The sequence below is a fragment of the Homalodisca vitripennis genome, chromosome 4 (genome assembly GCF_021130785.1).
Source record: "Homalodisca vitripennis isolate AUS2020 chromosome 4, UT_GWSS_2.1, whole genome shotgun sequence".
NCBI classification, from domain to species: domain Eukaryota; kingdom Metazoa; phylum Arthropoda; class Insecta; order Hemiptera; family Cicadellidae; genus Homalodisca; species Homalodisca vitripennis.
This window is the reverse complement of record NC_060210.1, coordinates 71,102,550-71,124,218: the sequence shown is the minus strand read 5'-3', so window position 1 is coordinate 71,124,218 and position 21,669 is coordinate 71,102,550. Positions and strand designations below refer to the sequence as shown.

Sequence of the window (21,669 nt, the reverse complement as noted above, 5' to 3'; positions counted from 1 at the left end):
TTCTTGTTATTGCATAAGGTACACAGAAGTACATCGCAATCGTCAATATAGAATAAATGTTAACTTAAGAATAAAAGTGCTATCAACAAAATCAAATTGAATAGTAGTCAAAAGAAAGAAATAAGCACACAAAAACAATTATTTAAATTAAAATTTGTTAATAAAAAATTACGTAATGATTAATATATATATATATATATATATATATATATATATATATTACTTTATTTTTTATTTGTTACGACTTAGGTAGTTTTAAATATCAGATTTACTGAATTAAATACTATTTCAGGCGACAGTAATCAGCTATATGCGGAGATCATTTAATTGTGCTGAAGGCAGTCGAGGAGTATGTTATTGTCAATTCTTCTTTTTTCCTCAGTAAATAATGTTCAATGCTCAATAGCAGTTTACCTCGAACTAAAAGAACTTTTCAGATGTATCCAATCCAACTTTGCTGAATCAGAATTAAAGTGCACTGAGCGAGAGCTTGATCAATACCCCCCCCCCCCTGTTGACTCCCCATCCCCTACCCCTTCTCTCTTTCACTATTCAGATTTTCTCAAGACTAGCGGAGCTGTCACAACAATGATAAATTATTCACCTTACCCCTCGCCATCGCCTTTGATACGGCCGTTCATTAACCCGCATCCTTTCAGTGCAAACTGAAGGGATCTTCCCTTCGCTATCTATATTTTGAAAATATTCAACAATGATCAGTCCACACGGTGCTCGTCAGGGATTGGAGCTTGGCCAAGTTCTAATACCCCTGGCACTGACAACACGGTCCCTTCCCAACCAGACCGTATGACTTCAGACATGAGGGCGTCCAACTTAAAATTAGCTCCGGAAATTACGTAAATCGCTTGCATGCATCATGAAGGCTAACGAATGAGGTGGGAGTTTTCGCCCAACTCTGGGGAAGGAAATGGCCTATTCTCGACCGATTTGTATTCTTCTCGTTGAGAATGAGAACAGAGGATATTACGCTCGAGACGAGAATATATTTTTTTTCTTGGTGGGACATTTGAGCATTTTAATGATCACAGGTACCGAACTTTGTCATAACATGAGTTAATAAATAACGGAATTAACTAAATATCTTTTATATGATTAAACTTACGACTTGAAACTTCCCACATATCACGGGATTAAATAATTATTATTGCATGTACTCAGCAGTTTGTTATTCCCTTGATCTAACACGGAAGTCGTGTAAAATTTGAATTAAACTTTTAATCCAGAATCATTTAAAAGCTTTTATAATTAAGGCTCTGCAAGAACTTACAATCAAAACGTAAGATGAAAATTTGTTTTCCCTGTATGCTTTGAAAGAAAAATAAATTTCACGTTTATGAAGAGAGGATTTGAGGTAAACTCTCCTACGTGATAAATATTAATATTTTCCCCCTTTATATCCTAAACTCATTTATGTAATCAGAAGGTAAGCGAACAATTTCATTTAACACACAACTGTATACGTAGTAGCATTGGAGCTGGGTTATTCCCACAAATCGGAGATTGAGTCATAGTCTTGTTCTTTGCCTCGGACAGAACTAGAATTTTTAACACCGGAGTCACCCTTGACGAGTACGAACGATACAATAATTAATGGACACACATTAAAAGGTGCTTATGACACACAGAGAGACGGCAGCGAGAGAGCTTTCAAACCCCAACCTGAAAATTCTTCTCCATAACCTAAACCTCACTTTTAAACCCTCACATTTGACATTGAAAGGACTACACTTTTATCCAGCTGTCCAAAACAGTTGGATCCACAGACGACCGTAGAGGCATGCAAAATAACACAAGCTACTAAATTAAGTTATAACGACCATTCACAAACTCTTTGAGTGCCCTGTGCTCTCTTGTATGTAGTATGTATGGTTCTCGACAACATCGAAAAGTACCATTCTTATCCTGTAATCATATACAAAGTTTTCCTATTATAGTTTCCTTTCTGTTGTACTAAAAACGAAGTTTTAACGCGGTATTTCATTGGGTCGTAAAACGGGGCGTGGTCTAGTGTGTTCAACAATACTTACGTTATTCATAGAACTCTCGAAATACAGAATGGGAGACAATAAATTACGGAACATTATTGCCGAGTAAATGCCAAAGTTATTGCACCAATTCCAATATTGCAGGTGAGTAGTAGTGGTGGTGCTGCTGCCATGGTAAAGAATGCAGTATACGATCTTCGGTTGGACCCACTTCAACAATCTTCTCGCACTTGCTCTGCTCTGAAAATACCCCGCTCCTACAAGTGTGGCGTTTGTTTATTGTAAAATGGAATGTTTAATGTTTACCGATAAACTAGAGAATGCACCTTTTTGGTGAACATTATCTAGTATTTTTGCACAGTTGTTTTTTTGGAGACTATGTTTAGGTATTGGTGTTCATAAGCAGATAACGCATTTTTAGTCAAATATTTTTATAATTGCGGTATTATTTTTTAAGTGTGTTGCAGAGTTTTAGTTTTCTTCCAAAAATAAACCTTTTTATAAAGAACGTGATGTAAGTTATTATTGACGTTAGTTGAAACTATGAGAGACAGATCTTTTACTTAAAACAGTTCTTGACATCATTCAGTGCGATCTACGATATGACCTTTGTAAAATCGGACATTTGAGGGTTAGTTAACAAGTAGTAATTACTACGTAGCACATACACACCGTTCTCGGATGTAATCTTAGTGCAAGAACATGGCCCTACTTAAAAAAATAATTATTTTGACTGGTTATACTGTCATGAAGTTCAAGGGATCTATATTAGCATCAAAATTTGAAAGGAGTTGAACAGATTTTTAAAATTCTTTTTTAAGTGCAATTGTAATTTTAGTGATAGAGAAATAAAGAAAGGCAAAAACTGATTGAATACAAATAGTGTTAAAGCAAAATGTAAACATATTTATAAATGAGATATAAATAAATTCAAAGAGGGCGAAGCAGGTATCCGATGTGGGATAAGGGCTGCAGTGAGAGGCGTAGTACAGTCGAATACTTCTGGTGGTGGCTCCTGCATTGTTTTATATATACTTAAAGAACGTGTATCCTATGAACTGCTCTGCCCAGAGCATGGTCTAGCTGTTTGGATGTGAAGCTCAGAAAATAATGCCCCCTTTATCCGATAATTATTTGAAAACCCCTGTACATAGACTTTTTAGGAGATCTATCGGAGAGAAAACAAATTCATGCATCCTTGTACAAACATAGATGGCCTTCTGATATTTTACTTTGTTAACATGAAGCCTACGTTGTGAAAGATGTATATCGAATCCTTGCTTGGTTTGTTTCTTATTTAAATAAAATATGCCGATGTGTGCAGATAAACCATTTAGAGCATTGAAAACAATTCCAGAATTTAATGAGGTCAGACCAGGCGTCCCACAAGAGTTCTCTCAATCATAGTTAAAAATACCTTGGAATCAATGTCATCTTGTCCAGTACGCTAACTATACTATTTTTCGTCGTGCACTCATTCTTTCTGAGTATCTTCTAGTTACGTAATATTTGCAGTTAAGAAGTATTTTTAATCAAAATAAATAATGGTTCTAATCAATAAATTAAATGATGATAAAACAAAGATTCTCAAATTCGGTCTGATAAATAAGTCAACATATTTAATTACAGTAATGGTTCATATTTCATGTTGGGTATTACAATTAATTTTTGTCTAATATGGAATTAAAAGTCGATCAGGTTTGAATTATGTTTGTCAGAGCAGTAGGTCTGAAAAAATATCTTATTGTTATCGCGTGAAGCCTGTCTCCAACTCAACCTCTAACACATGTTAGATAGTGACTTTTGTACCGTTACGCATGTTTTTGGATCACGTGACAACAAATTATTCCAAACTGTATAGTTCGTAATTGCGCGTATTAATTTGTCATGGTGGTGACTGTGCTACATCAATATCTTGTGTTCTGTTCTTTATTTATACGTTTCGCGATGAGCAGTATTAAACAGATAAAATTTAAAATAGATAAAAAAATATTCCGTTGGATACTAAAGCAGCAGTAATGATTAGGAGAAATGGCATGAACTACCCTAAAGGGACTCAAAATTTTCGACAGTTTTTATAGCAGAACACTGAATGTCACCGATTTGATGGCCTACTTAAGATTTTAAAACTTACATTAGAACGTTCCCCCCTGGTAGTCTTTTCAAACATCGCTCGCCTACGGAGGTGACCATTTTAGAGTTAATAAAAGAGACTGAACTCTTCACTTTCCAATGCTTTCTTTCCAACAAACCGTCCTCCGACACACCAAAACCGCAGCAATCAGGAGAGCAGCTTGTAGAATGCCCTAGGAGCTCTGAGTGTTACCCTGACCTGTTCCAGAGGTGGCCCGGGTCCGGGGGCGTCATTTAGCCGCCGTGTCGGACACTCAACGTTGCGTGTTCGTGTTTACCTTTCACCGCTCGCTCTGAGCTCGGTCTGTCAGACAGTGAAAGTCTGCCGGAGTCTGGGCCGCTCTGGTGGCACAAAGCAGCCCGCTCTCACCTTACTAGTAATTCTTCACACCTCATTGAAAGGCGACTAAAAACAACTGTGTCATCTCTTCTCCTATCATCGGTCTTGAGTACTGTTCAACGCAGACACTCTCTAAAATTCCTTGCAGCCATCAATAATGGGTAAATATTGAAACAGATCATGCTTTAACAATAAATGAAATTTATTTGAATTAACTTCATAAAAAACCTTTTTTAATTACATTAGGTATTCAAATACGTCAAGTAGAAGATCAGTTTGGTGTGTAATTTACAAACACTGTTTAGGACAGAAAATGTTTCAGGATAATTGTATTTTTACAACTATAGTGTTAAACTTAAAACGTATGCAAGCATATCGAAAGTTTTACAGCAATGAATGCACAAGTGTAACGAAGACCGTGTATGGTGTACGACTGATATAAGAGCAACTGTGGTGGGTGGTTTTCCTTTCGGTTATCTGAGAGTATCGCCTACTGCTATCTTCCAGCGAGCTTGGAGGCTGTACTCCAACATCACAACAGGATCTGCCGCAGCAATCAGCACGACTTGGGACCATTTTGGTTATTACAGAGTGTTCCGCTTCTCGTATTCCACATCATTACCTCGGCTAGCTCCAGCCTCCACCCACTCAGTCAGAGCGGTTGCCCAAGAGTTCAGAGGTCGGGTCGTGCGATCCCTCCAGAGCTGGGCCCCCGCACATTGCATGATTTATTACAGCCAGTTGCTGTACACCCTTCATACACTCTAGAAATACATGGTTAACTCTACACCGTTAACAGGGGTTATTATAATGAAAACATTGAAATTTGCTGATGGAATGTTTTTAGTACAAAAGTACAATATTTGACCCCTTTGAAAAATAATGAAACACATTAGATCCCTATATTCCGTTGGTCGATTTTACCATACAGTTCTATAATTCAATAAATTTTAAATAAAAGTGAGCCGAGGTTCAACTTGTAGAAGCAATCTGAGTTTTTGTGAAACAGTACAGAACTATCACATAAAATGTCTATCCATAGTTTTAGTGAACGTCAAAATTAGAATGTAGCGATACATTTAAAAATACAAAATAATAAATCTTTTCGTGTATAATTAAACGTTACCTTTACAGGTATTTATTTACAATACCGTGACCATGGAAAATGGACTTTTTTCATGGGTTGGGCATTTATAGCCTAGTATTATTATCACAGGTGCATATAAACTGGGGGGAAAGAATATTATTGTATTATATTGATGTCTTTCGGGCATTATTGCGTTAAGGAGCACGGGCATCAGAGGCGGCATCACGTGATCTGGGATTCGACGTTTGCAAGCTCGAGTTAATTCTTTTTCTAAAAGAGCTAGCAGTGCACAGCACTGCGCAGCGGGCAGGCATCGTTGACAGGATTAACGTACTAGTCTGCATCATTTCAGTAACTTATCACTTACCTTAATGAACATCCAATACAAAGGTGTGCCATTACCACTACTGAACTAGGTGGTTAAGAATAGACACGGAGGAACAAAATAGTTCAAAATGGCGTCCCTTCTTTATTTGAGAGAGCCGTGGAGTAATACCAAACTGTCAAATATGGATAGTGTTGCCAGAGGTACTGTCAAAAAAAGTGTTTTCAGAGAATTTAAAAAAATCGTAACTCCTTTGATTTTCGTTGCCGACGAATTTTTTTCACTATTATTTTCAGGAAAAATTGTAGTTTACAGGGGAAAAAAATGAACATACCTTTCCATGGTCACGATATTGTAAATTGATACCCCTTTACATTCTTATAACCGCTCGTCAGATCTAAATAACAGAATATTAGCCAGATAATGAGATACAAGACTTAATTTCACAATTTTCAGTCTGATTGTCGATTTTAATCTATTTGTATGATGATGATTTCGCATTTATTTACGTTTCTGATAGGTTATTAAATTGTCGAGTTAAAAGATAAGATCTTTGAAAATACGCTTCGTTTAATAATTTTTAACCTTTCCAAGTCCCACTTATTTCGAACTGTGTAAAAATGAATACAGCTAATAAAAAAAAATTATTTATAGGTAAATTCCCTTAACGGATTTGAAAAAAAACCAGCTTGTATGCCCAAACAAATGGAATTGATTATGGCTATTCAACAATTACTAAACCTAATAATTTATCAATAACATCAATGCTATGTTTTGAAATTGCATAACAACTACAAGTTCTTTACTACAGTAGTTTGCTACGTATAAAACAATTAATATCAACTATAAATATATATATAAATTCAAATCGGAAATGCCCTAGGCCCTAGGGTTTTGGCTGATTGCAACGCTTTTTCTCTATGCAACTATACATTTTTCAGGTTTTAAAGTCAATTAATTTCACATAATTTTATAATTATTGGCAGTTACCCACATCTTTGCACGCAACATCGTAGGTTTTACTCGTGTACTTCTGGTACGAGTGACTTATATTTCCGAGGCCAATGTTGAATTTGGCTTATAGCTACGATAAAAAATCTATAAAAGTTGTACATTTTTGGCCATTGTAATTTATTCCGGTCTTTGTATTTTTTTCTTCCGAGTTGATTTTGTCTTGTTTCCCGATCAAAAAAATATATATGTATATACATCCACATATCTGAGAAGCCCACTTGGTCAAAAGACTACTAAGATGAGATTTATAACTACTTTGAAATCTGTAGTAAAAGTTAGCTAGTAACGTTGTTACGCATAATACTTAATATTTGCTAAAGATTTACAGTTAAAAGATTTTTTTACCAAAACTTTGAATTTTCTTACTGGTTATTTTCTTACTCTGTGTTCAACAGTGGTCGCAGAAAATATTTAAATTAACAAGATGTGTTGTTAGTATGGAAGCTTACTCTACGCTTTCACACAATGTAAAGAAATTGAAAATAGTGGTTACATTATTAAACATGTGGTTGTGCTGTCATAAAACAATGTTTACACAGTACAGTTGATAGCATTTGACAGGCTATTGCAATTAATATTTCACAACTTTAGGGACCAAGATGGGATGTTTCACTGCTGTAGAAGAATCAGTAGGGCGTAGCCGGATGAAAAAATAAAAGGCCTATATTTATCCCAGGAGCCTTATAAATGTAAATATAAAATTATAGTAGGTACCATCGGTTGAGCAGTTTTCGCGTGAAAGCAAAACAAAGACACTTTCACATTTATAATATAGTTATGATTATGATAGAATTGTTGTTTGCTTTCTAGTGTTCATATTTAAAGTACATTGCATACCGTCCTTCATACGCAATATTTTTCAAATCTATTGCATTAGATATGCTGTCCCATTTATTGAGAAAGGCCAAAACTGAGTTCACGACCATTGTATTTTTAGGGATCGACAACGATGTTAATGTCGTATTTGTGAATGTGTTTCTGTTGTAGTTTTATGTCTGCCACATTTGTTGGACTGCAAGGTCAGGTAGGAAGTACAAGTGGCCAAGTCTGAACCGTTCGAGAAATCGGGCCACCAAACGGCCTTCACCAGAATAAACTAGTTTAACAAACCTGGCGGTTGGCACAAGCTCAGCTGACCGCTTATCTCACACAATATCTCCTTATCTCTGCCTGGGGCTTGCCTGCATTGTGTCGTAATAGTCGTGGCTGTATGAGGTCGTGTTACATGTACACCAATTCTACGTAACAATCAAACCGCGCTGATAAGCCTGTTGTTAAACACTTCAATCTTTTCCGATAAAGATAAAAAAGCAAGATCATTGTATGGATCCTGACCGTAGGTGATTCATGGGCCATACAAACGAAATATATTTACATTCTTGAAGCTCTTTTCTTATTGGAAATTAGATGTTAATTTAAAAAAAAATACTCCAAAATAAAGCTTTTTGTTTTTGTTAAACATAAATAAAAACCTATATTATTAGAGTGTTTGTTTTAAATTGAAAGATATTTAGTTTAGCCTAATCTAGATATTTGGAAGGCTGTGTATTCAAAATCGACCTATTGAAATTGTTCTTATGGTTGCACTTAAGGAAAATTTCTTCATAACTTCACCGAACTCGTCACCCAGTTCTAAAGTCTAAATACGTAGATTGATATTAGATTTGAGACGAAACCCACTGAAACAACGTTTTGGCCCTCTCTTAAAAATTAAATACTTTGAATTTATGCTGGGAGTTTTATTAAAATGCAGTATTGTATGTTTTGAGACTTCATGTGTCCAAAATGTTGCAGTCAGACCCCAGGAGGTTACAGCTCCGTAACGTCCAGTTCTAGAAATTGAGTACGGTACTGCATATACAGGGTGATTCGGTTAACCGAATCACCCTGTATATATAAAACACCGCTGGTGGAAACGATAACTGTCCTTTCAAAATCCAAACAATTAGAAACGTATAAAAATTCACAACTGTGTTATTTATGGACCCAGGCAAAAAATTTAAAGTTCCTGAAATTCCTGCTAAATTTTCTAAACATTTTTCAACGCAACATTTTTTGTATCTCTGAACGGTTTTTTCATACAGCTATTACATACGCAACAGTTGTCCCAACAGTTCCCTTTTCAAACTTACCTGGACTTTTGGACACGTGAAAATCCTGTTTTAAATTCATTGTACGCTTAACGGAATGTTTATTATCCGTGCAAAATTTAGAGTTTGTAATACGATTTGCCGCTGTCTTCGTGTAAAATAACACAACGCCGATGTTTCTGGCACAATAGCCCTCGCTTCTGCAGATCTGCCATTGAAGTTCAAAGCGATTATACATTGATAATATAGTATTATGACAGTGATATCAAAATATCAATGGATGCACAATTATCAGCAGTGTTTCTAATGACAGATAATGGGAGGAAGGTAAAATATCGTGAAATGCCATAGGGAGCGCCAAAACCGCCCTGAACTGGAGAACACTTGTGGTTAGAATCAGTGAAAGTGACGCAAACAAAATGATACCACGATACCCCAACCTCTCCCTGTAATCTGAATTTCACTATTACATGAGCGGAATAATTATTCTGGGTTCATTTCCATGCACATGTCCCGCCGCGCCGCGCCGCCCTCGACCACTCGTGCACCGGGGACCTTCTAGGCGCTCATTTGCATCTTCCACTTCACTCACAGGGACCCGCATAACACACGCTCGGTGATAAGCCGTTTTCCTCAATTTTTTTAAGAAGTCAAGACATATAGTCACGGTCCGAGAGTCAGTTTGTTCTATATAAGAACACAACTGGTTAATTCTTGAATCGATACAGAAATTTCTCCCAGGAAATGGATCGTCCGTCTTCCGTGTTATTTTCAAGTAGGGGTCCAAATGAGAGAGTAACAAAAGGATTAAAATTATTTAAATAATTGTTTTCTGAAATCATATTCCTTTAGCTTGACACACTTAAACCAATCGCCATACACTTAAATCAAGTAAATGTTAAATCAGCATCGACTAACTATAAAAAGACCCTTAACGTGGCGACTTTTAATCACTCTATCTAGCTGTCTGACGATGATATAATTATTACTTATGTGTTTGATGGTCTGTTTTAAGTGTATAAAGCTAGGTAAAATATAAATTAATAACATTAACGCCCTGCACCATTAACTAGTGCGGCCTACGATCGATTTCTTAGCAAAGATTTATCCATCGGTTTCAAGAAAAGCAAGGTTGTAGATATAGGCTAATATAACAATTTTTAGATGTCTTACGTAGGGGTGATGCCAAAAATTAGCGTATGTACGTAATTTAAGTAAGAGGTGATGATTTGAAATTTTGTCCTACAGATTCGGTCTAAACGTATTTTCGATCCGTTTTTCATAGATTTTCATGAAATAGTTTTCATATTTAATTTAGATTACTAAATTAAATATGGTTCAATACTATAATTAACATTTGTCTTTATATTATAACGCTTATTGTTAGTGAAATTATATTAAATAGTCAAAATCTTCATTAATTTACCATTTACACAATGTCATAAACTTCAGGCTTGCCATTCTGAGAATGGTGTCAATGGGGTTTTTGGTTATCTAGATTCAACAGATGAGCAGTAAACATCAACTAAACGATATGCAAGGACTTGTCACACATCATTATGTCAAATTGGGCCTATTAACCGATATCCTTATCATTGGACTACAAATCTCGTCATTTGGTGAGATAATAAGTAAATTAACTTGATAACAATTCTTTGTTTAAAGTTCATTACTAACGAAGTGGGGATTACAGGATTACGGAATTTGCCTTCGTTAAATATTAAAAAAAAACATTTGAAATATAAAGTTTAAAAGAATAAAACAAACATAAGGGTTAATCTTGCAAGATAGTAAACATGGCAATGTTTACATGACAAAGCCTACACACTCGTATCATACACGCGCATCGTATTATACAGGTAGCACCTGTGTTTCAGTTTGTGCTTCGCTTAATGTATTGGTGCTACATACAAGTTGTTACCTTCACATTGCAATTTTCATCCTCATGTTTTTTAAATTGTTGCATCTTCAACCTTATGTTTTTCGGGTTTTCACCACAAGAAGAGGCCAGATAGCAATTATTGTGTGGGCTACTTGCGCACAAAATTAAATTTTGGACGGCGGTAAAAAGTCAGCCGATTTTTCCACATCTCGGAACGTTTCACAAAGGCAGGTTTTTTCCCGATGGTTCTTCTCATTAAATGGGTTACACAGAAAACGCGAGAATGTCGTCCAACGTGATACATTAGACACAGAATCCTACATGTTGAAATGCTGGCTTTGTTAACTAAATTACAAATTGGTGAAATCATTATCTTCGTAAGTGGAGATTCCAAAAAGTCAAGTTTGAGTAACTAAGAGTATTACTGGCTGGAGAACCGTCCGGGTACATATATGCTGTTGAGAAGTGATGCTTTCAACTTTATTATATTGAATTTTTAGATGTGGTAGATCAGTGTTATTTTGTAATCCGTTGTTTTGGAAATGGCACTTTAATAAAGTAAGTGCTTTTGTTAGCATTCGATTGCGACATAGATGGAAACATTTCATGATTTTTAACAATACTGGAGTAGTCTGTTGGACATTTTTTTATTTGTCGTAGCCACTCAAAAATATGTTAGAAAAAATTAATCTTCATTGAGACATTGAAGAACAGTGTGTAAAATCCTTTGGTTTGTATATGGTGCATGGAAATGTTCTTCCATTGTTTTTACTTTACTTTATAATATCAATAATTTGCAGAACTCCCATTTTAAATTGAAACACGTCACTTTCACCAAATGTTTCCTGATGAGGTAGAATATTACAAAGACATCGTACTGTTACGGTTAGAAAGCTCAAGTGCTTCGATTATTTTGAAATCGACCTCATCCAACTTTCGATATTTCCGTTGTGGTGTGAACGTTAATGGCTTTCCTCCCAAATTAGTATATTATGCTTCCTCTAATTTATTTTTAAATTCACGTTCAAGTTCTCTTTAAACTTGAAACACATTCCTCGAGCCTTGCAATTATTCTAAAGAGATAGAATTGGTCATTAAAAACGGTTTTTTTGGGTTGTTCACGTTCATGCTCTCAAATGTTCTCTGACCTTGCGTCACTCAGGTTTCCCTGTCTTACTTACTTAGAGCAATTAATAACAAATGTTATTAATATAATTTATTTATTTCGGTAAAAAACACACTTAGAAACATCATGAAAGACTTCCTGTTGCCAATTAAATCTTTGATATTCCGAAAGTCTTATCCATGACTGAACAAATCAAAACGTTGTTTTTGATTTCTGATGCCTTTATATAAAGCATCAACAGCTTGGTGCACGCAATAAACTTCAGTGAGCTGCAAGTGCTGGGCTAGATAGGCAATCTCATCAGCCTGTGTGCTAGAGTGCAACAGTATGATGATGATATTTACAATCCCGACCACCAGATATCTCCCTCCTCTGTGGGGAATTCCTAACCACCTAACGAATATGGACGGCTGAAGTGTTACCACCCACCCACAGCCGGTGTTTGTTCAAGGAGCCTTTGTTGTCGTAAGTAAGAGTGTAACAGTTAAACCTTTTTAGTAGATTAAAAGCGATGTTTAAATCAATACAGCATTATTAAAGCTTCTGCAAGTTGAAAGGATAACCAATCGTTATGCTATAATAACAGAACATTAAATTTTGAGGATTGGATTCCATCCTCGTATTTGGTTGTCCAAAAACCGAGTTTGGTTTTTCTTCATGCTGAATGATTTGGATATACAGGTAGATACTTGGATTTTTGACGTACCACTTTTTCTCTTGTTGGACTTTGGCGAGTGCCAATAACTTTTATCGTGAGGACAAACCTGGTATTAATGTATTTAAACATTTTTGTTAAACAGGCCCACAAGAAAAACAAATAACCTGTATAAAATCCCTTTACTTCTGTGAGCTTCAAGATTGTTAGTTCCAAATTACAAAATACATTTGCTATAAGCAAAATTTCTCCTTGCCCATACAAATCGTGAAAGATGATCTCTTACCGGTGTCGTGGTATAACATCATTGGGGTGTGAATTGTTTAAACATAAAGGCAAGATGATCTCTTACCGGTGTCGTGGTATAACATCATTGGGGTGTGAATTGTTTAAACATAAAGGCAAGATGATCTCTTACCGGTGTCGTGGTATAACATCATTGGGGTGTGAATTGTTTAAACATAAAGGCAAGATGACAATACTATGGACAGATTTAGTATAGTAACTTATATCAATTGTACAATAGTATTTGGTTTATTGCTGTTGTACTAGGCATAGGCAAATAGTAACAAAGAGTCAAAGAATGATACAAGAGCCTGACTTGGATAAAATTAAGTAATTTTCAAATTAATGGAAATATTTTAAAATAATAATAAAACAATACTATTAAAAAGAAAAACAAAACAATTAAAACATAATTGTTTTTAGAAAAATTACGGTTTGATAATTATGAACAATATCTGGACATGAAGGATGTGTAGAATTGTATTTTTTTGTGAAAACGTAACACAGAAACATGAGGTTATCCTGTTCCAAAATATTGTTATTAGTATTGTTCCGGAAAATGCGAAATAATGTTGGGCATAAAGTGAAACCTTTAGTGTTAGAATTTTGTTTCGTTTCTGAAAAATATAACATCCTTTTTTGTCGAGAATTTTGTAATCAATTACAAAACATTATTTCAACCTTCTTTACATATGTTAAAAGGCCTTGAACATTGTAAATTCGGCGGACAACAAAATAAATAGTAATAATCCTTTTTGAGAAAACCCTATTTAATCAATCATAATAAACAAATTATGAATGCTATCAAACAAAATTTAATGATCATATATTAAACTTATAAATGATCAATCTGGCTGACGAGACGACGACGCGCTGTGACACCAACAGTCTGCAAGACCAGGGCATACTTTGGTAGTGTCTTCATTTCATCGTTTTATTTCTAAAATTGTCAATAACTTTCATAATCTCCATTCTTAATGTAAACCGCGATCTCTCTGGTACATCTTTTATTGGGTCCAACAAGGACATCAAAAATATTCTGTCACTGTCCTCAGCTTCGTTCTCTTGTTTCCTTTTTCGGGGCTTTATCACACAGTGGACTGGAGTATCTTCGTCCTCCTCGAACTGTCTGTCTGGCCTCTTCCTCTTCCTGCTGTCCGTGAGGACAGGGGTCGCGGAGGTCACGGGAGATTCTGGTCCACTGTCTCCGTCCTCGTCCTCCCCCAGCAACCCTGCCTCTACCGTGGACGGCCCGCAACTCCCGTCCTCCGTGTCGCTGGACACACCCTTGCTTCTGATGACCCCGCTCAGGAAGGACAGGTGCCTGTAGTACATGTAAGTCCTCTGGTTCGAAGTCCCGGATTCGCCTCTCTTCATCATTCTGTGACATTCTCTGGTGTAGCAATCTCTTAGACTTTTCCAACGCCGCTGTATCGCCCTACCTGCAACAGATAGAAACTAACCTGTTAAAATAATCAACATTATTATCAGTATATTTTGAAATAGCATGCATAATCTTATAGGATATACAGTCCAAATTATTTTTCATTGTGCTCGAGGTTTGACAAACGGTATCAAGAAAAAGGTACTTAATATTATATTCCTTGAATCGTATGATTGCCTTTGTGATTTACAATAACACACTTGTCATCAGACGCGAAACAGTTAACATTTAACACCCATAATCACAGCGGCAAATAGCATTACTGTCATGGAAGGGCATTTTTATCCCATTCTCTTTTCGTTTTATTTGGATGGAGATGACTTACAATCCGGCAGGAACACAAATTAAAGGTAAGTGTAGATTTGTTTGGTCATTGTAAAATCACAAAATTTTAAATAGTTTTTTGCTGTTTAGAAGTTGTGGTCCAGATTTTTATTAAATCTCAACGTCCACTTTTGCCTAGAACGGTTACTACGTAATGTATTATTTTTACCCAAAATTCTCTCATTAAACGATATTAGACTGCTATAGAGTACACTACGCGATACACAAAATGTAATGAGCCTCTAATTAACGTTTGGTCTATTCTACCAAAATTCATTTATCCCACAGCGATTATAATCTTGTAGTTACAATAACAAAGTTTTAGTAGATATTCCTACACAGTTTCATATAAGACGTTATGTTGTGAAAGATTGGGAAACTAATGTTGTACGTATTGTTACTACTTGAGGCAGGTGGGACTAGCATGATGGGAATTGTGGGATCAGTGTAATTAGGACCGGCCAAATTTCCGCCCTATTAGTCACAGTGTGCACTTCCCCCATGAAGCTCAGGCTTGTTATTTGCTCTGCTATCTTAAAGTGATTAGTATATACCTATATATACTTATAGGTATATATATATTAGTAAACATCATAACGAGAAACATAATACCAAAAATGTGTTACTGAATAATCAAGGACGGAAAACGGCAGGTCGGGTTGGTCCTTACGTGCGAGGCGACTAGGGGAAATCCCTTTTGCTAATAATGCTATAGATTTAAGACACAATAGTTCGTGTGCATTCGGTTTTTACGCCGTCCTTTATTAGTTGTGCTTGAACAAAAAACGCTTTCACTAACAACCCAAGACTGGGCTTGTCAAAGGGGGCTACCTTGTCAATAGAATGATGTCTTCCAAAACACAAGACCGGTTTTCAAAAGCTGACAATTGTAACGAGCCAGACAGAGTACCGAATCACAGTGTATCCACTCAACCATACAATACTATAAAGGATGTAAGGATGAGAATGGATCTTGTTAGGTCTGGTTGCAAAACTGCCTGGCTCTGGTTAATAATGTATCTATATTGTATCCACTATTTGTCATCTAGAGAAGACAATATGAGACAGAATTTAACTGATAATGGTTTAGTTTCTTTTTAACTTTACTTAATACTTTACTGTTCACGTAATAAAACATGTTTGTTTATTACTATAAACTAAATTCTAGCATAATGCTCAATGTATTAAAGCCCCTTTAAGTGCTGATTAAACTACTTTAATGAAATTGATGGGCGATTATCAAACGCATTACTATTAAGTTATAACATAAAACATGGAACGCATTATTTGTAAATTTAAAATTAAACTAAGTTTAAAAATAATTTACCTGCTGGAGATAATATGTTTTCCAAAATAATTCACATCAAATTCCAAATTATACAAACCGATTCAAATTTAATTCTGACAAAATTTACTTACTATTTCGAATAAAAACTAAACTGTACAGTGGAAAAGCAGTCCTGTTGGCCAAAATTAGCACACATAGACCACTGAGAACATTATTTCAAAATAAACTATTTCCAAACGATCTTTTTCACAAAATTTAAACAACCAAAGCTAAATGTATGTTATAATGCGAATTATACAAACAAAAAACTAGAAAGTATACAGCGATTGCGTAGTGTTTGGCGCTTGACAATTTTTGTTGTTCAGTGTTACATATTATTAACTTTAATGTTTCTCAAGTCAAATCTTTGGAAGATTTTGATATATGAAACATAATCTTTAAATAAATAAATATATATCTTTATTCTCCTCATGAAGTCATACTTTACAAAACATACTTAGCATTTTTAAATCTCAAAACAATTGAATAGTACAATTATACATATTCTAAGACCCAGGCTGACCTCAAAGGAAAATAATAGGGCCCCTAAGGCTACTAATTAGCCCATCTAGGGGTTCCATCATAATAATTATAACTATTAAAAATTAATGAGTTCAGGAGCATTAGCTTATAATTTATTAACAACTCTACTGTGATATAACAAACAAAAACTAAAAACAAAAGATGTGCTTCTATAGAAGCACCTTATGGACTAATCTATCAACTGAACTAATTAAATAGCCTAAAAACAAAACAAAGCATTATACCTTTTTTATTTACTAAAAATATAACTAATTATAATAATCAAGTACAACATACAAAAAACAAAATACTTTCTCTTCTTAACAAAATGCCTAAATCAATCATATTTTACACACACACACGCACACTCGCACACATACACTTATACAGATACATACCTATAAAACATACCGCATACATACATAGGTACACATGAAACCTGTATGAATGCCTACCATTGTTACCTAACAATGCCTCCTTAAAACAAAAACCTATTTTGTCAATTTATTTATGTACGTAATGTCATCGCACAATACACAATAAAGTCTCAGGATTCTCCTGAGTTAGCAACCACACCCTGACTTAGTTTAACAAATAATCTATAGTTTGTTTGTAATTTAATATCATCACTCAGTTTATTAAATAGCCATGGTGCTAAGAAGTTAAATGTTTTAATATAAAAAGTTAAATTAGGTTTCGGAACAAAAATATTAGAAGTGCTTCTTGTATTCATTGTATGCAAAATTTCATTATTTTTAAATTTTTTATTATTAAATACGAATTTCAAGGTTTTAAATATGAAAAGAGATCTCAATGGTAATATTCTTAGCTGGATAAAACATGGAAAAGACGAATCAAGTCTACTTTTCTTCAGAATAATTCTTACAAACACTTTCTGCAAAGTAACAAGTGGTTTCAAATTTGTAATGTAGGTTCCTCCCCAACATGTAATACCATACTCTAATCTACTATTAACTAGAGCAAAGTAAAGAGTTCTTAGAATACTCTGGGGACACATGTCGCGGACAAAATAGAACATACGTATACTTTGTAGAATTTTATTTTTCAATTTTGTAAGATGTAACTTCCAATTTAAATCTTGGTCCAATAAAACTCCTAAATATTTTGTACTGGTACCTTTTTGAACTTTAGCACAATTATCACATACAATTCCACTTTCTAAACAGACTTGACATTTATAAACTAAGTCATTTTGTACATTAAAATTTTGTCTCAAAGAAAAATTAATATACGTAGTCTTTTCAGTACTCAAGACCAATTTATTCTTTCTAAACCACCAGTTAAGAGCATTTAAATCCATTCTCATATTGGAAGTTATAAGTTCCCTTGTCTTCACCTTATAGCAGAGAGCAGTATCATCTGCAAAAGCTGTTAATTCTCCCTTGAATTTTCCATTACACAAATCATTAATAAAAATTATAAACAAGATTGCACCTAATACAGAACCTTGTGGCACTCCACAAATAACTTCCCCACTTTCGCTAAAACTATTTTCCACTTTGACACATTGCTGTCGTTTGCTTAAATAACTACTAAACCACTTTTGAGCTGTACCTCTAAATCCACAGTTACCCAATTTTTCTAGCAAAATCTCATGATCTACGGTGTCAAATGCCTTCTTAATATCAATAAACTGTGTAAATTGCTGTTGGCCGTTGAAATAAATAAACAGGAGAAGTACATTGCACGTATAGGTGACTGCTATTATTAAAACATTTCAGAACTTTCGAAATACTATTATTATTCCGGTTTTGTCAGGGGAAAAATTTAACTATCCCGTGTGCTTTTAAACAAACTAAAAATGTATTGAACGAATCGTTCGGCGTTAATTTGACGAACACAAACGTGTCTCACAGTGCGATACCAGCACTTGGAGGGTTGGTTAATACATTTAATTCATTTTGTTTGTTTTAGTTTTTATGTGCACCTAGAGTAAAAATCAAAACTATTGTTATGCTGTTATAAATGCTTTTTAAATTGAATTGCCAGATTGGCTATTGTTACGTACGAGTTGTGGTTATATATAGACTCTCTTAGCCCTCACACATGAAAGGAGGATAGACAAGTACTGTTCGTTCAGAGAAATAATACAGAGAGTGAGTGTGGTGTGGACTGTACGCGTGGTGGGTTTAGTGCTTTGAGGTGGCGCTAGTCGGCATCAGTATCCAATCAAGCAGTAACCATATTTAATATGGGTGGATATACTCTGGCTCAAAAACTACAAACCTATCCAGACTAGATGTTGGTGTTATGTACTCATCTACCAGTTTACATTACGTAACGCCAACATGTAATAAATTAATGAATTCGAACTAGTAAATTTGTATTAGAAACTTACAACAAACATTAATCAATAGAATATACATAATTATACAATTACCTTTAACGCGTTTAAGAAACAGCAGATATCAATCTTGTAATGCAATACTATTTTTTTTAATTTCTTAGAGGTTCACATTTCAACTGAGAATGATGAGTAACTAACTGATTTACGTTATTACTATTTTGGAATTCTTAGTCCCTCGACTGAAGTGCCGTAATTAATAAACGAGAAGCATGAAATATTTTACGAAATTCCTAAATCCAACCTTTTAAAATAACGTAACGGAGTACTTCGAATCTGATAAAACATTACAAAAGAGTTGTCGCACAGCCGAACGACTTTGGACGTAGATAGACCTATGTACCAATTTTCAATTCCGCAGAACCTTTATATCAAACGTTACCGCACACTCGGGCAAACAGATAGACAAACTGACCTTTGACTTTTGACCTTAGAATATAGGGTTATTTCTTGGATTTAGAGTAAGCTGCTATGACACAAGTTTCGATTCTCTAGAGCTTTTTTTAAAACTTAGATGGATAAACGATGGGCAACGACAAGAATTAAAAGAAAAACCCCTTGTCATGTCGTTATAATTAATTATTACATCACAGTATGCTGTTTGTTCTTTGTAATATTATAATATTATTCTCTATGAGTTATGTTGAGGATTAATACTGTACGGTCTACTTGTTTTGAGTCACCCTCATCCTATTGTCCCCGGGTTTGCTCTTAGGACGCACTAGAGGTGATTCAGAGCTACAATACTTAGCGGTGATCATACTCCAGGTGCATCCTTTTGTCCCCGGGTTCGCTCTTAGGACGCACTAAAGGTGATTCAGAGCTACAATACTTAGCAGTGATCATACTCCAGGTGCATCCTTTTGTCCCCGGGTTCGCTCTTAGGACGCACTAGAGGTGATTCAGAGCTACAGTACTTAGCAGTGATCATACTCCAGGTGCATCCTTTTGTCCCCGGGTTCGCTCTTAGGACGCACTAGAGGTGATTCAGAGCTACAGTACTTAGCAGTGATCATACTCCAGGTGCATCCTTTTGTCCCCGGGTTCGCTCTTAGGACGCACTAGAGGTGATTCAGAGCTACAATACTTAGCAGTGATCATACTCCAGGTGCATGTGTCCTATTGCATTTTATTTTATTTTTTTTATTTTTGTAATCACTATGATTTTGAATGTATGTACTCTACGACAATCTTTGTTAATGATATGTGCAATATAAACATGTTATTTTACTTACAATTTATTACAGTATTTTTAAAAGTACACTACATTATACAGTATAATGGTTACTAAGTGTCGCCTACTTACAAAATTCGGCTATGTCTTTCTTGGTGGCGTCTCCTTTGTCGATGAACATCTCGGAGAGGTCCAGCCAGCACTTCCTTTTGAGGTCTCGGTCCGTGTATTCCTCCGAGTTGACGTCCCATATCGCGGGTCGAGCCTGCACCTCGAATATGAAGGTCTCAGTGTCGAAGTTGCATCTAGCTGTCTCGTCGTGCATGTCGTGACACGCCCACGCTCTGGTTTATCCGCCTACACTGCAGTGTTACACTACTGGACGCTCCAGCTCCAGCTCCAGCTAGTCGTTGTGCTGACTGCTGTGAGTCGCGCCACGTTATTACTTGCAGCTATTGTAGCTGTAGCTGACAAGTGGCGCTGCCAACTGTAGTCTGGTCGCGCCGTTTCCCCCCTCCCCTCACCAGCTGCGTTGTGGCGCCGGTAACAACGATGCCACAGCGACCACCACAGTCCACACCATGCTCACAGTCTAGACAATTCACTGCGCAAACGAATAGTAACTATTTTTTAAACATATTCTCTAGTAAAATAAAAATACCTTGAATGTAGCAGCGGTACCTTCAATTCGGCGAAAGGAAAGAGTCAAGTGTGCCGAATGTGTTTTGGAATATGAGGAATACATATTCACCTGGTACAATAGAAGGACGAATGCTGCATGCTAATCTGGGATTGGATAGATGAACAGAGGAACGTGCTCTGTGTAAGTTGTCACACGTTTCCGGTTACAATATGCGGAGTGCCAAAATCGTTCATTCCCTGTCTGTTACCCGAAGGTCAGATGTATTTTAATTGTTTGGAATATTTACATCGAACAAATACTGTAATACTTAATACTACAATACGAGTCTTCAGACAAGTTTTAAATTTGCTTCCATTCTTAAAAAAAAGTCAAAACCAACATGAACGAATTTAAAACGGGTCAGATTCCGTTATATGCCCCCAACTCTTGATTTTTTTTCAATGAACTTAGAACGTTATAAAACGATGTAGTTGAGTAACAGAACTAACATTATGCGCCCAACACTAATTTTTCATTTACGGATGATTATAATGAATTACAATTGGTTACTAGCTAAGAAAAAAGGGTACTTACGTATTATATCGACCACACCCCTACATTTCTCCAAACACAAAAATTCTACAAAAACAAACGCTACCAAACAAAAAGTAAACTCTTTATTTAATAAAACACACAAAACTTGTTTTTATTCTTGATCACACTCCGCCACCCTAAATGCGAGTGCCTCCGGCCATCAGCGCGGGCTGCCTAGGTCCGCCTAGGGCCTAGGCAGCCCGCGTTGATGTCAACGAAAGAAAAACATACCCCGAGATAGTACCTATCAGTAAAATATCAAATTCATTCTAGAGGGGCTGATCAGAAATATAAATTGAATTGTTATGGAAAGGCAATTATGTACCGTAAAAAAAACTTAAATAATCATGTGAT

The 21,669-nt window shown here is 35.7% G+C and overlaps 2 protein-coding genes across 3 annotated transcripts in view; one reads left to right on the top strand and one right to left on the bottom strand.

The window, feature by feature from the left end:
• The window catches only part of LOC124359500 (ras GTPase-activating protein raskol-like), a 342,763-nt gene that overhangs the window by 34,490 nt on the left and 286,604 nt on the right, over positions 1-21,669 (top strand). The window lies entirely within an intron of this gene.
• On the bottom strand, positions 13,693-20,588 carry LOC124359501. The gene is made up of 2 exons (XM_046812282.1): positions 20,232-20,588; positions 13,693-14,385 (listed from the first exon to the last, which is right to left on the bottom strand). Exons 1-2 carry the CDS (start codon positions 20,422-20,424, stop codon positions 13,865-13,867), a joined length of 714 nt encoding a protein of 237 aa, XP_046668238.1. The 5' UTR covers positions 20,425-20,588; the 3' UTR covers positions 13,693-13,864.

Coding starts and splice junctions, on each gene's coding strand:
- LOC124359501 (XM_046812282.1), bottom strand. CDS start 20,424: ATGCACGACGAGACAGCTAGATGCAACTTCGACACTGAGACCTTCATA. Junction 14,386..20,231: donor GAAAGACATAGCCGAATTTT/GTAAGTAGGCGA, acceptor TATCTGTTGCAG/GTAGGGCGATACAGCGGCGT.